The sequence below is a fragment of the Electrophorus electricus genome, chromosome 20 (assembly GCF_041902795.1).
Source record: "Electrophorus electricus isolate QZ-2024a chromosome 20, ASM4190279v1, whole genome shotgun sequence".
NCBI lineage: Eukaryota > Metazoa > Chordata > Actinopteri > Gymnotiformes > Gymnotidae > Electrophorus > Electrophorus electricus.
Genome location: NC_137516.1, coordinates 1,337,501 through 1,351,210, shown reverse-complemented (window position 1 = coordinate 1,351,210; position 13,710 = coordinate 1,337,501). Strand labels below are relative to the sequence as shown.

At 49.1% G+C, this 13,710-nt stretch overlaps 1 protein-coding gene across 4 annotated transcripts in view; it reads left to right on the top strand.

Moving 5' to 3' along the window:
* The first annotated feature begins 85 nt into the window (after positions 1 to 85).
* si:dkey-220o5.5 (actin filament-associated protein 1-like 2) overlaps positions 86 to 13,710 on the top strand; it is a 27,511-nt gene continuing 13,886 nt past the window's right edge. The window contains exons 1-4 of one of the 4 annotated variants that reach the window (XM_081703127.1): positions 86 to 395; positions 6,930 to 7,022; positions 9,514 to 9,651; positions 10,476 to 10,612. In XM_081703127.1, the coding sequence (XP_081559253.1) occupies positions 10,493 to 10,612 (120 nt within the window). In that variant the 5' untranslated portion in view covers positions 86 to 395; positions 6,930 to 7,022; positions 9,514 to 9,651; positions 10,476 to 10,492. Of the gene's footprint in view, positions 396 to 4,858; positions 6,125 to 6,926; positions 7,023 to 9,513; positions 9,652 to 10,475; positions 10,613 to 13,710 lie in introns of those variants that run through there. The other 3 variants (XM_081703125.1, XM_081703126.1, XM_027032184.3) reach the window with 3 other exon arrangements.

The following is a 13,710-nucleotide window of genomic DNA, read 5'->3' as shown; positions in this document are numbered from 1 at the left end:
GATATATTAGAACTGATAAGTTTTTCATGTTAGCCCTGCGTTTGCCCTGCGTTAACACCGCAAAGCAATGCCACCTTCGTCCACTGGGTGGCGGGCTTTTCGGCAGCGACCCGCACTTAATGTCGGATTCACAACTGGGGAATCAAGAGAAAAGGCGAAACGGAGACGAGTGAGAAATAGAGAAAAGGCGAAGGGGGACGAGTGCCCGGTCTCCCGGTCTCCGCTGGTCTGGGCAGTTCCGCTGAAGTCTCTCCGTTCATTCAAGACTTTTCTCACCGCGCCGCAGTTCACACACAGTCTCCAGCGAGGTGGCAGAACAACATGAACTTGGGACGACTACAGGAGAGTTTGGCTGGGAGGATTTAAACGTTTTCCAGCGATGGACAGACAAAAAGGTAGGACACACACTCACACTTCTCTCCTTTATCTGGATATGGAGAATAAACCCGCGGACCCGCGTATTTTGGACGTAAATACGAGTTACCGGCAGGGCTCGTCTGTGTGAGACTGTGATGGCTTCATTCAACAGTCTTGTAACAGTCAACACACAGTTAACACACAGTTAACAGTTCACACACACGGTTAACACACAGTTAACACACAGTTAACAGTTCACACACACAGTTAACAAACAGTTAACACACAGTTAACACAGTGAACACACAGTTAACAGTTCACACAGTCAATACACAGTTAACAAACAGTTCACACATTTAACAGTTCACAGCCAATACACAGTAAACACAGTTAACAGTCAACAAACAGTTAAACAGTCAACAGCAGTTCACAGTCAACACACAGTTAACAGTCAACAAACAGTTAAACAGTCAACACAGCAGTTCACACACACAGTTAACAGTAAACACAGTTAACAGTCAACAAACAGTTAAACAGTCAACACAGTTAGCAGTTCACACACACAGTCAACACACAGTTAACACAGTTAACAGTTCACACACCGTTCAACACACACAGTTAACAGATAGTACACATAGTTAACAAGCACCTTGCAGTAAGAGGCTACCGGGAGCAGCCTTAACGGGATGATTACGCACGAGCGGGGGACTCCATGACCCCCATCACGGATCGTCGTGTCCCCGGTATGAGATTCAGTCATGTGTTTGTTTCTTTTTCTCGGGGCCTTGAGTCGTTGCCTGAGCTCAGTTCTGCACAGCTCAGTTCCTGGACCGTGTGTGATGTCTGGAGGCTCACTGACCGCAGGCTTTGTGGGATTACAGTCGAATTACAGGACAGCTTCTGGGTTCTTCTAGAAGACTCACATTTTCTGCTTTTCCTACAACTTAAGGTTGTAGTGATACATAAATTCGATCTTAAATTGGCAAACTCAAAGCCAAAACCTGCGACTTTGGAGACTGCTGAGGTCAGTCACTGCTGATCCTGGACCTGTGCGACACAGGACCACCAGCTGTTGTAAGCGGAGACCCCACGCGGGACTGTTACGTCGTTAGGCGCTGTTAGAGCACCAGGCTCGTGCCGTTTCGTTCGCGTGGCCGAGTTTCTCTGGATTGTTTTTCTCTTTCCTGCTTTTAATTGGCAGACACGCATGCGCGAGTGCACGCGCTGATCATTTACTTCTGCAGCTTGGCTTTCTCCGTGCTCATGCCTCTCTGTCTTTTTCCACAGTGTGTGTATTTTATGTCTCTTGGAGGTGACGTTCCTCTAACGTTACTCTTTCACAGATGTGCTGGAACACTGTTTTATCCTTTATTTTATTTTATTTTTGCCATATATTTGTTAGAATGTCTGAGATGACTGTCACACAAAAGTCCCTCCACAGCTGTTTCTTGACCCCACTGGCACGTGTGTGTGTGTGTGTGTGTGTGTGTGTGTGTGTGTGTGTGTGTGTGTGTGTACATACATTCTCTAAACACTGTGACACTTCAACTTCCAGAGTTCCCCTGGTTGTGGCAGGATCTGGGACTGATCTGAGAACAGCCCTGCGTCCCAAGCGCTCACACAGCAGATATAAAGTTGGCGCTTTCCTTACCAGTGATGCTGCAGACTCGCATTACTCCTGTCACATGGTCGCAGCAGTGCTGGGACTAACCACAGTTCACACCAGATACAGCACAGACTGGACTTGGCAGAGTTCCTAAGAAAGACAGCATACAGACAGACAGAATACCACGGGCTCAGCCATACCACACTGGGTCCAGCAGAATTGTCCGGTGGTTCTGGTATGGTGTCACTGGACACATGGGTCCTGAGGAGGAGAGAGAACGGCTCTCTCCTGTTTTTTGAATCTACGGTCTGAGTGTTATAATTCAGAGAGTGGGAGAAGAATTGAGTTAGTTCACACGGAGTGTAGGCAGCTAGTTAATAGCTCTGAGAGTGGCGAATGGAATCAGCTCAGAAGGGACTGTCGGGCCAGGAATGTCGGCTCGGGACTCTCTGGTCGGGACTGTTGGGTCGGCTCTGTCTAGTTGAGACTGTCGGGTCGGGACTATCGGGTCAGGAATGTCGGGTAACTGCCCCAGCTGTCGTTGCCTCGCCGCTCTGTCTGCATGCCGGATTGTCAGTAATCTTCAGAGGTGCTGTGTGGCTAGCACATGTTCCCCAGCTCATGATGGAGCTTTTCTTAGCACGGACTGTCACTGACACGATCGCAGAATGTGTAGAGGCTAGTGTAGAGGCTAGTGTAGGGGTTAGTGTCGGGGTTAGTGTAGGGGTTAGTGTAGGGGTTAGTGTAGGGGTTAGTGTAGGGGTTAGTGTAGGGGTTAGTGTATGGGTTAGTGTTGGGGTTAGCATAGAGGATAGTGTAGGGGTTAGTGTAGGGGTTAGTGTAGGGGTTAGCGTAGAGGCTAGCGTAGGGGTTAGCGTAGAGGCTAGCGTAGGGGTTAGCGTAGAGGCTAGCGTAAGGGTTAGCGTAGAGGCTAGCGTAGAGGCTAGTGTAGGGATTAGCGTAGAGGCTAGCGTAGAGGCTAGCGTAGGGGTTAGTGTAGGGGTTAGTGTATGGGTTAGTGTAGGGGTTAGTGTTGGGGTTAGCATAGAGGATAGTGTAGAGGTTAGTGTAGGGGTTAGCATAGAGGATAGTGTAGGGGTTAGTGTAGAGGATAGTGTAGGGGTTAGCGTAGAGGATAGCGTAGGGGTTAGTGTAAGGGTTAGTGTAGGGGTTAGCATAGAGGATAGCGTAGGGGTTAGTGTAGAGGGTAGCGTAGAGGATAGTGTTGGGGTTAGCGTAGGGGTTAGTGTCGGGGTTAGCATAGAGGGTAGCGTAGGGGTTAGTGTTGGGGTTAGCGTAGAGACTAGCGTAGGGGTTAGCGTAGAGACTAGCGTAGAGGATAGTGTAGGGGTTAGCATAGAGGATAGTGTAGGGGTTAGTGTAGAGACTAGCGTAGGGGTTAGTGTAGGGGTTAGTGTAGAGGATAGCGTAGGGGTTAGTGTAGGGGTTAGCGTAGAGGATAGTGTAGGGGTTAGCGTAGAGGATAGTGTAGGGGTTAGCGTCGGGGTTAGTGTAGAGGGTAGCGTAGAGACTAGTGTAGGGGTTAGTGTCGGGGTTAGCGTAGAGGTTAGTGTAGGGGTTAGCGTAGAGGATAGCGTAGAGGATAGTGTAGGGGTTAGCATAGAGGATAGTGTATGGGTTAGTGTAGAGGATAGTGTAGGGGTTAGCATAGAGGATAGTGTAGGGGTTAGTGTAGAGCGTAGCGTAGGGGTTAGTGTCGGGGTTAGCGTAGAGGGTAGCGTAGGGGTTAGTGTCGGGGTTAGCGTAGAGACTAGTGTCGGGGTTAGTGTAGAGACTAGTGTAGGGGTTAGCGTAGAGGATAGGGTAGGGGTTAGCGTAGAGGATAGTTTAGGGGTTAGCGTAGAGGATAGCGTAGGGGTTAGTGTTGGGGTTAGCGTAGAGACTAGCGTAGGGGTTAGTGTAGAGGATAGCGTAGGGGTTAGTGTAGGGGTTAGCGTAGAGGATAGTGTAGGGGTTAGTGTAGGGGTTAGCGTAGAGGATAGTGTAGGGGTTAGCGTCGGGGTTAGTGTAGAGGGTAGCGTAGAGACTAGTGTAGGGGTTAGTGTCGGGGTTAGCATAGAGGATAGTGTAGGGGTTAGCATAGAGGATAGTGTAGGGGTTAGTGTAGGGGTTAGTGTAGAGGGTAGCGTAGGGGTTAGTGTCGGGGTTAGCGTAGAGACTAGTGTAGGGGTTAGCGTAGAGGATAGGGTAGGGGTTAGCGTAGAGGATAGTTTAGGGGTTAGCGTAGAGGATAGTGTAGGGGTTAGTGTAGAGGGTAGCGTAGGGGTTAGTGTCGGGGTTAGTGTAGAGGGTAGCGTAGGGGTTAGTGTCGGGGTTAGCGTAGAGGGTAGCGTAGGGGTTAGCGTAGAGGATAGGGTAGGGGTTAGCGTAGAGGATAGTTTAGGGGTTAGCGTAGAGGATAGTGTAGGGGTTAGTGTTGGGGTTAGCGTAGAGACTAGCGTAGGGGTTAGTGTAGAGGATAGCGTAGGGGTTAGTGTAGGGGTTAGTGTAGAGGATAGCGTAGGGGTTAGTGTAGGGGTTAGCGTAGAGGATAGTGTAGGGGTTAGTGTAGGGGTTAGCGTAGAGGATAGTGTAGGGGTTAGCGTCGGGGTTAGCGTAGAGGATAGTGTAGGGGTTAGTGTAGGGGTTAGCGTAGAGGATAGTGTAGGGGTTAGCGTCGGGGTTAGTGTAGAGGATAGTGTAGGGGTTAGTGTAGGGGTTAGCGTAGAGGATAGTGTAGGGGTTAGCGTCGGGGTTAGCGTAGAGGATAGTGTAGGGGTTAGTGTAGGGGTTAGCGTAGAGGATAGTGTAGGGGTTAGCGTCGGGGTTAGTGTAGAGGGTAGCGTAGAGGGTAGCGTAGAGACTAGTGTAGGGGTTAGTGTCGGGGTTAGCATAGAGGATAGCGTATACAATGCTAGTGTTGTATTTTTCCTTTTGCGTCACTTGAATTAAGGAGACCACACTGGACTCAGAATGCTGGTTGTATTTCAGAGTTCTGGGTGAGATCCAGGATGCGGTCTAACAAACTCATTTAATCTCACAGGCGATACAGTCTGAAATGTCCTCCGCCTACATCTGGGATGGTTTCAGAAAGCAGAGGTCTTGTGGTGGTTCTCTGGTGGGCTTATGAGACACAGTTCAGCTTTGAGAGGGAATGTCTTCATATTGTCTCCAGGGTCAGTGCCCTAGCGTGACTCCTGACCCCTAAATAAATCACCTTCTGGTAGGTGTCTTAGTTTTGACACAAAGATACAAGCCTGAAGAGAATTTATAAACATCTAAACCTGCAGGGAGAAAACTGTATATGCCAAGAAAATGAAATCTAAAATAAGAATAAACCACACCAGTCAACTACGGATTCTGGTCCTTGGTTCTTTGTTTTTCTTTAGTAGGTTCTGATGTAACAGGTAATTATGCATATTACGGGGTTATTTACATCTAACAGAAAGGAATAGCGATCTGGACTAGGGTATATTTATCCTTTAATCTGTTTATTTGTTTACTTTTGTTCTACTGTGCTGACCTACGTGGTTAACTACTTCCATCTGTGTTGTGACTGGAAACACTCAGCTACTGTGGCCTTCCTCCACTATTCTCACTACTCACTATTATACTCACTATTCTCTCACTACTATACTCACTGCTATACTCACTACTATGCTCATCTCTCTCACTATTATACTCACTACTCTCACTACTATACTCACTGCTGTACTCATCTCTCACTACTATACTCACTTATGCTCATCTCTCACTACTATACTCACTGCTATACTCACTTATGCTCATCTCTCTCACTATTATACTCACTACTCTCTCACTACTATACTCACTTATACTCATCTCTCACTACTATGCTCATCTCTCTCACTGCTGTACTCATATCCCCTATACTACACTCACCCTGCCTCTCTCTCTCTCTCTCTCTCTCTCTCTCTCGTTCTTGCTCTTTCTCTCTGTACTGTTCTCATCCTTATCTCTGCATTATACTGTGTGTGTGTGTAATAGTTTAGAGGCTGCCTGATCTTCTGTTTGAAGTATCTCTAAGGACCTCATCATGAGACCTATCTGTGGTCATACCAAGACCAGGGTGGGTGTCTGGGGAATTCCGTAAAGGGCACCACCGCTGCTGTGGAGTGTCAGTGGGGCCGGAACGTTAAGGTAGGGCAGGGGAGGGTGTATGCGTCCATGCTGTATGTGACAGAGACAGAGTATATACAGAGTGTGGAGTGGGTGTGTGGTGTGTATGGGCCACTGTGGTCCGAGTCACCGTGTGTGTCCAGCGTGACACAAAGAGTATAAATCACATTCTTCCAGCACCTCAGGGACGCGATTAGTGGGCGTTTCTAGACTGAGACAGGCTGGGGCTGAACACGCATCCCTGGGGGAACTGTGTGACTGGACACAGACTCAGCATGGTGGTGTGTGTGTGTGATTCTAACTTGATGACGGCTACTGATCACAGAAAGCAGGATGTGTTCGTGTAGTTCTAACACTATGATTGCCATCAGCTGATTGTCAGATATGATCATTACAGCAGTGTAGAGCAGTTTCACCTCAACCAGACCTGTCTACCGCTGAAATTACAGTCATATTTCTGTAACCCTTCTGTATTGTTCCTGTAATGTTCACAAATCTTTTGTTTGATTTTCCTTATCGTGAGTTCGATAGGTCAAGAAAGAGTGATTGTTAGTCTTTAGCAGAAAAGTTCCCTCTGCTCAGAGAGCCTTAAACCACTGGAAAGATTTCACAACTCTTTAGTTATTAAATATACAGTATGAATAATGAAATGCCTGTTATTACAGTAGAAATAAAAGAATTGGGCTGAGTGTGTGTGGGTGTTGGCACAGAAATAAACTGATCTCGGATCAGACAGTTGTGCCTGCACTCAGGCTGTGGTTGAATCCCTGTTCCTGCCTCCCTGGCTGAACTCATCTCATATCAGTTCATTATCCATGTCTAGCAGGTGCGCTGGACTCCAGCCCCTCAGGACGGCTGGTGGAAACGTCTGAAAGAGAAATGACACGCAACTCTACGTGACATCATCAGGACAAGACAGGCCAGTAGTCTGTGCTGGAGGATGATGGGAGATAACAGAGGGACAGGAAATGGCAGAGACAGAATTCTTTAGCCCACTAAAGATCAAAGAACAAATTAACAAATGGACGGAGCCAAGAAGAGGAAGCATAGATACGTGTGTGCGCGCGTGTGTGTGCGCGTGTGTGTGCGCGTGTGTGTGTCTGTGCGCGTGTGTGTGTCTGTGCGCGTGTGTGTGTCTGTGTGTGTCTGTGTGTATGAGAGAGTTCTGGGTTTGGCTCTAGGAGGTCAGACGTCCCAGGCTGAATGGTTCTGAACCCTCGTGAAGTCAACAGCTGTGGTTCTGAACCCTCAGCTTGATGGTTTAGGCTTTGGAGAAACTGGAGATGTTAAATGGTCTGGTTCTGTTGTCTTTAAGGAGGGAGAGGGAGCGGAGAGGAAGTGGGAGTGTGTTTGTGCTGAAGGAGTCGGGGAGTAAGGAGGCCCAGTCTAGAGGGAGAGAGAGAGAGCTCAGAGGAAAGAGAGAGAGAGAGAGAGAGAGAGAGCTCAGAGGAAAGAGAGAGAGAGAGAGAGCTCGGAGGAAAGAGAGAGAGAGAGAGAGAGCTCGGAGGAGAGAGAGAGCAGAGGAAAGTGTGCAGAGACCTTGTTCTGGCGTGCTGTAGGGTTGGGGGCAGGTCCACAGCCACTGACGTCTGGTTCGTGACGTGTTTATGTAATGAGTTAGCTGTTAGTGCTTCAGCGTCACATCTGTCAGGTGTGAAGGTTGATGTGTGCTCTCCACAGACTAAAGCCCTCACAGCTGTGGAGCAGGATGGCACCTGACAGGACCACAGTCGTCCTGCAGCTCGCAGACCATGAAACAGGTCACAGTTTGTTCCTCATATCTGGGTCTCTGGATCAGGAACCGACCCACAGATGTGTAGGACCAGTGTGGGGTTCTGGAGATAGAAGCAGGCGGCCTGTAAGTGAAGGTGTGTGTCCCCCTGAAAACGATACTCTTGTGTTTGTGTTTGCCGCTGGTTGGGTGGGTGACTCTCTCGTGGCATCTCCTGTGTTTTTACGATGTTTGTTTGGGGCTGTTATCGAGAATGCGTGAGAACTCCACTGCGCCCTCTCCAGTGACCCCGCGTGAACCCATGGGAATTCGCTGTTTACTCCAGAGGGCGGCGGCTATGCCAAACCCTCATAACTGACACGCTAGTCCTCGTAGCTGCACGCGTACTGCAGCTGCAGCATCTCCCCAACCCTTCACAGCTGCGCGTTTCAAAACGTCTTTACAGAGGAGAATCGGCCTCTGCTCTGCCTGGAAGGATCAGGCTGTTCTCAGTGGGGTCGGGCTCAGCACGGTCTCGTTGTGCGTAACACTTCTGCACAGTTTAGCCACAGAATACTGGGGCGTCGGTGCTGGTTGCCCTGATCCAGAGAGGGGGCATAGAGAGAGGGATTATAGATAGACAGAGAGAGAGAGAGAAGGAGGGAGGGAGGGAGAAGAAGAACAGTACCCACCCACGTCTCCTGCTGTTTACTGTGAGGATGCTTTCATCTTGAGGGTTCCAGTGTGTGAGCATGTGCACATGCATGTAGGTGTGTATGTGTGTGTGTGTGTGAAGGAGCAGGAGAAAAAGAGAGAGAGAGTCTTTGTGAGTGTGTGTGTGTTTACCTTCTAAAGTATGAATTATGAATCCACAATAGTTCTCATGGCTGTGAGGGTTCATTCAGAGAGACTCAAACCCCATTCAGCCACTTCACAACGAGCAGCTTGTGTTTGTGTCTTGGCCTGACTGCCAGACCAAGATGACTCGTGGTGGTGCCCTGGGGATTCCTGAATCTGATATTCTCTCTTTGCTTCTCAAATAAACCAAAGAAAAGGAAAGAAAGGATGAAAGAACGGTGTTGTTTGTGAGGGCCAGATGAAGGACGGCAAGCACAGACGCAGAGTGAGAAGGAGCTGCAGGAAGGGATAGCAAGAGCAGAGTTAGCGGAGGTAACCCGGGCGATTATCCGCGGTTACCCGGGCGATTATCCGCGGTAACCCGGGCGATTATCCGCGGTAACCCGGGCGATTATCCGCGGTTACCCGGGCGATTATCCGCGGTTACCCGGGCGATTATCCGCGGTTACCCGGGCGATTATCCGCGGTAACTAGGCAGTGTGCTGAGAGGGTCAGAGCAGAAGGCCTCTGGTGTGCCCGTTTACTGTGGTAGTGAAAGAACAGAAGCACATCTGTCTCCAACCAGCATAATGAGGTCGAAACCAGAATCTCCTCTCGCCCAAACCACATCCACACAGCTGGGGCACTGCACGTGAGACAGAGAGGGCGACCCAGCCCATAGTTCCCAGACCTCCACAGGCCTCATGGTCCCGTAGTGCACTCGTAATGAGTCGTTCTATAAAATGATCTTACTGAAATGATGACAGACAGAAATTCTCACCTGTATGAATACAGTTAATACAGTAATAATAGGAATGTTCATTATTCTGATAGTTGTGTCTGAACGTTTTTGGTTCTACAGTTCTGGCTCGGCTGGTTTCGGACCTGCAGGCCTTTCTGCAGGTGCTGGACGGTGAGAACCTCAGCTACATTGCCCAGGCCCAGAAGAAGTCCATCTATGAGCTGCTTTCCAAGGTGCAGGATCTCAAAGACGCTCCAGGTAAACGACACCCCCGTCCTCGCCAAGCCGCTGTCTGTTGGGTAGGGTGCAGAACAGCAGACCCTTGACCACTCGAGGAAGACGAGGGTCTCTGCTAGACACCAGTAGTGCTCACGCAAACACAAATATCTTTTATGCCGGTGAGATGTGGTCCGGGCAGAAGCAGAAAGCTGTAACACTGTGACACAGGAAGATGTAGATCAGAAACCCCCGTACGTTTAAATAGAACCTTCCCTTAGTTCCAGAGAAGAGCTCTCCGAAGCATTCTAGGTAAATGAGTGTCTGTGCAGGGTCATGCAGAGGTAAGGTAGGATGGCCCTAAAAACTCGAACCATGTAAAGGCCGTGCGTCTACCCACTGTAAATGTCTGTCGGTAAATTCCCCCCACGCGCCCGGCCTCGTGTGACCCCATGGACAGCGTGTTGGAGCACAGGCAGGGCTAGTTTCCAGCACTCACCCGGAGCCACGGCACTTTCAGAGGAACGCAGGCTGATTGCCTCAGGGCAGCAAAAATCATTTGATTGGCAACACTAAATCCCACCTCCTCGTCCAGTGTTCCACTCCTAAGAGAGCAGTTAGACCAGCGTGGACGTCAGTTAGACAAAGCTGGATGCAGTCCCGCTGTACCGAATATGGGAGGAGACACTCCGTCATTTCTAAGGTATGTCTTTCGCATTTGGGTGCCAAATAAAAACCGTTCATCCTGGAGACATACAGGACTGAAGACTGCTTGGAGGAGCTGTAGACCTGTAGACTGGGACTCACATGCACAGACTTAATTGCTTTGTGTGTGTGTGTGTGTGTGTGTGTGTGTGTGTGTCCAGTGGAAGATGCGGAATACATGATTATGAACTGTTCGTCTGGAGGCCCCAGTAGTGAGCCCAGGCTCAGCTCAGCTTTGGAGGCAGACACACCTGGACACCCTTTTTCCTGTACCTCAGCTGGATGGCTCCAGGACAAGGTAAAAGCTCACACCACCACCTACGGCCTCTCCCATAGCTCTGCTCGCTACCCTGCCCACTGCAGCCCATCGCCACAGTCCGTTTCCTTAAATAAATTACAACCAACCTTCCTGGCCGTGGGTCCCTGAGTGTGTTTCTCCTGTCATACACGTTTCCAAACACCACAGACGCACCACGTCTGCAGCCTGGCGGAGGTTCAGAAGTGTGGTTTTATGGAACTGGGTGGAATAGCTGTGTGATTATGTCACGGTTCTCTGAAACGACTCGGCTGGGCGGGAACAATAAACACTTTTATCACAACATCCCTGTCCAGGAGTTCTCTCTGTCCTGGACTGCTGTCTGTGGTGCCTCTCTACCAAGCCTGGACTCTAACCACCACAGGGTTTTACATCTAGTCCCTGTTTGTGTGTATAGATGCTGTACATGTCCCTGGATTGTCCCAATCAAATGAGTGTTTGGGGAACACTGTGGTAGCTTTTCTGGGGGATGCCGTGTGTGAGACGACACCCCCAGGGTAATGTGTATTTTAAGAGACTTTATGGGGTGTAGTGGGACCAGTGCTCATGACTGTGTGGGACTGTGGTGTGTATTTTAGGGGCCTGTGCATGTAATAACAGGCCAGTGTTGTGGACTGGACTGGCTGACAGATCGGTGGTGTGGTCGGCCAATGAGAGGTTGGGAGACTCTGGGTTGGAGGGAAGCTGTGTTGTGGTTGGCTAGTGAGAGGTTAGGAGGTTCTGGGATGGACTGAAGCTGTGTTGTGGTTGGCCAAGCCGAGGTTCCAGGTTCCCAGCTGCAGTGTGGCTGCATTGTGACCCTGCCAACATGTCTCACCCAGTGGCCCAGCCAGAGGGCACAGGTCAAATCTCGTCACATTACCAAAGCCATTCAAACAGATGACCATATGTACACAGCATGGAGAGAGAGAGAGAGAGAGAGGGGGGGAAGGGAGAGAGGGGGGGGGGGAGAGAGAGAGAGAGAGAAAGAAAGCGAGTTGTCATCTAGAGTTGTGGCCACCTCTACCTGCACAGATTCAGAGATTTCTCCAAGGGGTCTGTGGGGGGCAGATAGAGGGATGAGGCGTCTGTGGGGGGCAGCTTCATTTTCTAGCTCAAGACAGACAGGAAACCACTCTGGAAAGGTCCTGAATTATTCTGGCCTGCATCGCATCAAATGTAAATGAAAACCATTGTGGGTATGTGGGAGTGTGTTTGAGTTTAGGTGTGAAGCTTCGTGCCTGTGGGACCCACAGACTCGTGGAAGGGCACTGAGTTAGTGTGTGTGAGGGTCGCAGTGACCTCTGCTGTGTGTGTGTGTGTGCGGGGCGCAGTGACCTCTGCTGTGTGTGTGTGTGTGTGTGCGGGGCGCAGTGAGCTCTACTGTGTGTGTGTGTGTGTGTGTGTGTGTGTGAGGGGTGCAGTGACCTCTGCTGTGTGTATATGTGTGTGTGTGTGAGGGGTGCAGTGACCTCTGCTGTGTGTGTGTGTGTGTGTGTGTGTGTGAGGGATGCAGTGACCTCTGCTGTGTGTGTGTGTGTGTGTGTGTGTGAGGGATGCAGTGACCTCTGCTGTGTGTGTGTGTGTGTGAGGGGTGCAGTGACCTCTGCTGTGTGTGTGAGGGGCGTAGTGACCTCAAGGCATTCCAGACCACACCCACCCCAGACCACACCCAATCAAGCTTTTCCCAACAAATACCAGGAAACACAAACCCCAGGAAACTGAAACTAATTCTAACTCTAATTCTAATTACACAAGGACTTAAGTGCAATTGTAATTAAATTGTTGGTGGCCAAATTGTTCACGTGAAAAGGGCATTAGAATGTCAGCGTTGGTGTTTTGCACTCATGGGTCTGTGAAGTTTGGGCTTTGACACCACGGTCCCTCGCTGTCCCTGGTTTGGAGATGGACGAGGACGTGGGGGGGTGTAGCTATACATCTGGGAGGGGAAATGGTTCTGTTTATTCACGATACCCATCTCATCGACGCCTCAACCCCACTGGCTGGGAGGAGGAAGTGGACATTTGCACCAATAATTACGTGTGTGGACGCGATCGTAGCTTTGAGAGGCCCGAGATGGAGTGATAGAGAGATGGACAGATGGAGCGATAGAACACCCACACTGGCTACAGGAAGTGGGATGGCATGACGGAGTGCCTCCAGGGATGCTGAGGTCAAAAGCAAAGTCGCGCCAACATTGCGAGGTCGCCGTGGTGACTGTACTGCCTCAGGATGCAGAGAGGGTGAGCGCACAGATAGTGAGGGTATGGGGAATGATGTCATCAGGCCTGGCCCGGGCATCTGGCGTCTGATTGGTCAGACGTAAGCAGGAACACATTGACTGACTGAAGTGTTTTAATGCTGTTTATTGAGATCAAACAGTTGTCAGACAACTCTGCCAAAGCAATAACTAAGGGACCCGGAAACAGAGGAAAATTAAAATAATCTAAACTTAACAAAACTAAATTAAGTAAAGCATTAAAAGCATTAAAAGTGAACAATTAATAATAACTAATAATAATACTTATTACTTTTAATGATAATAATTAATAATGGTGACAACTGGAGAAAATATGAAAAGAAATAATAATAATGATGATGATGATGATGATAATACAGCTTCATATACACACACACACACTCACATTCGCACCCACACACACGTTCTCACACTCACTCACACACACACACACACACTCACACGTTTACACACACATACACACACACACACTCACAGACATACACACACACATTCTCACTTACACACACACACACACACACACATATTAATACCTATGTGATCACACACACACACACATATTAATACCTATGTGATCACACACACACACACACACACACATATTAATACCTATGTGATCACACACACACACACACACATTAATACATATATGTGAACAAACACACACACACATACACACACATTAATACATATGTGATCACACCCATACACACACACACATACACACACACACTCACACATTTACACACACATACACACACACACACACTCACAGACATACACACACACATTCACACACTCACTTACACATACACACACACATATTAATACCTATGTGATC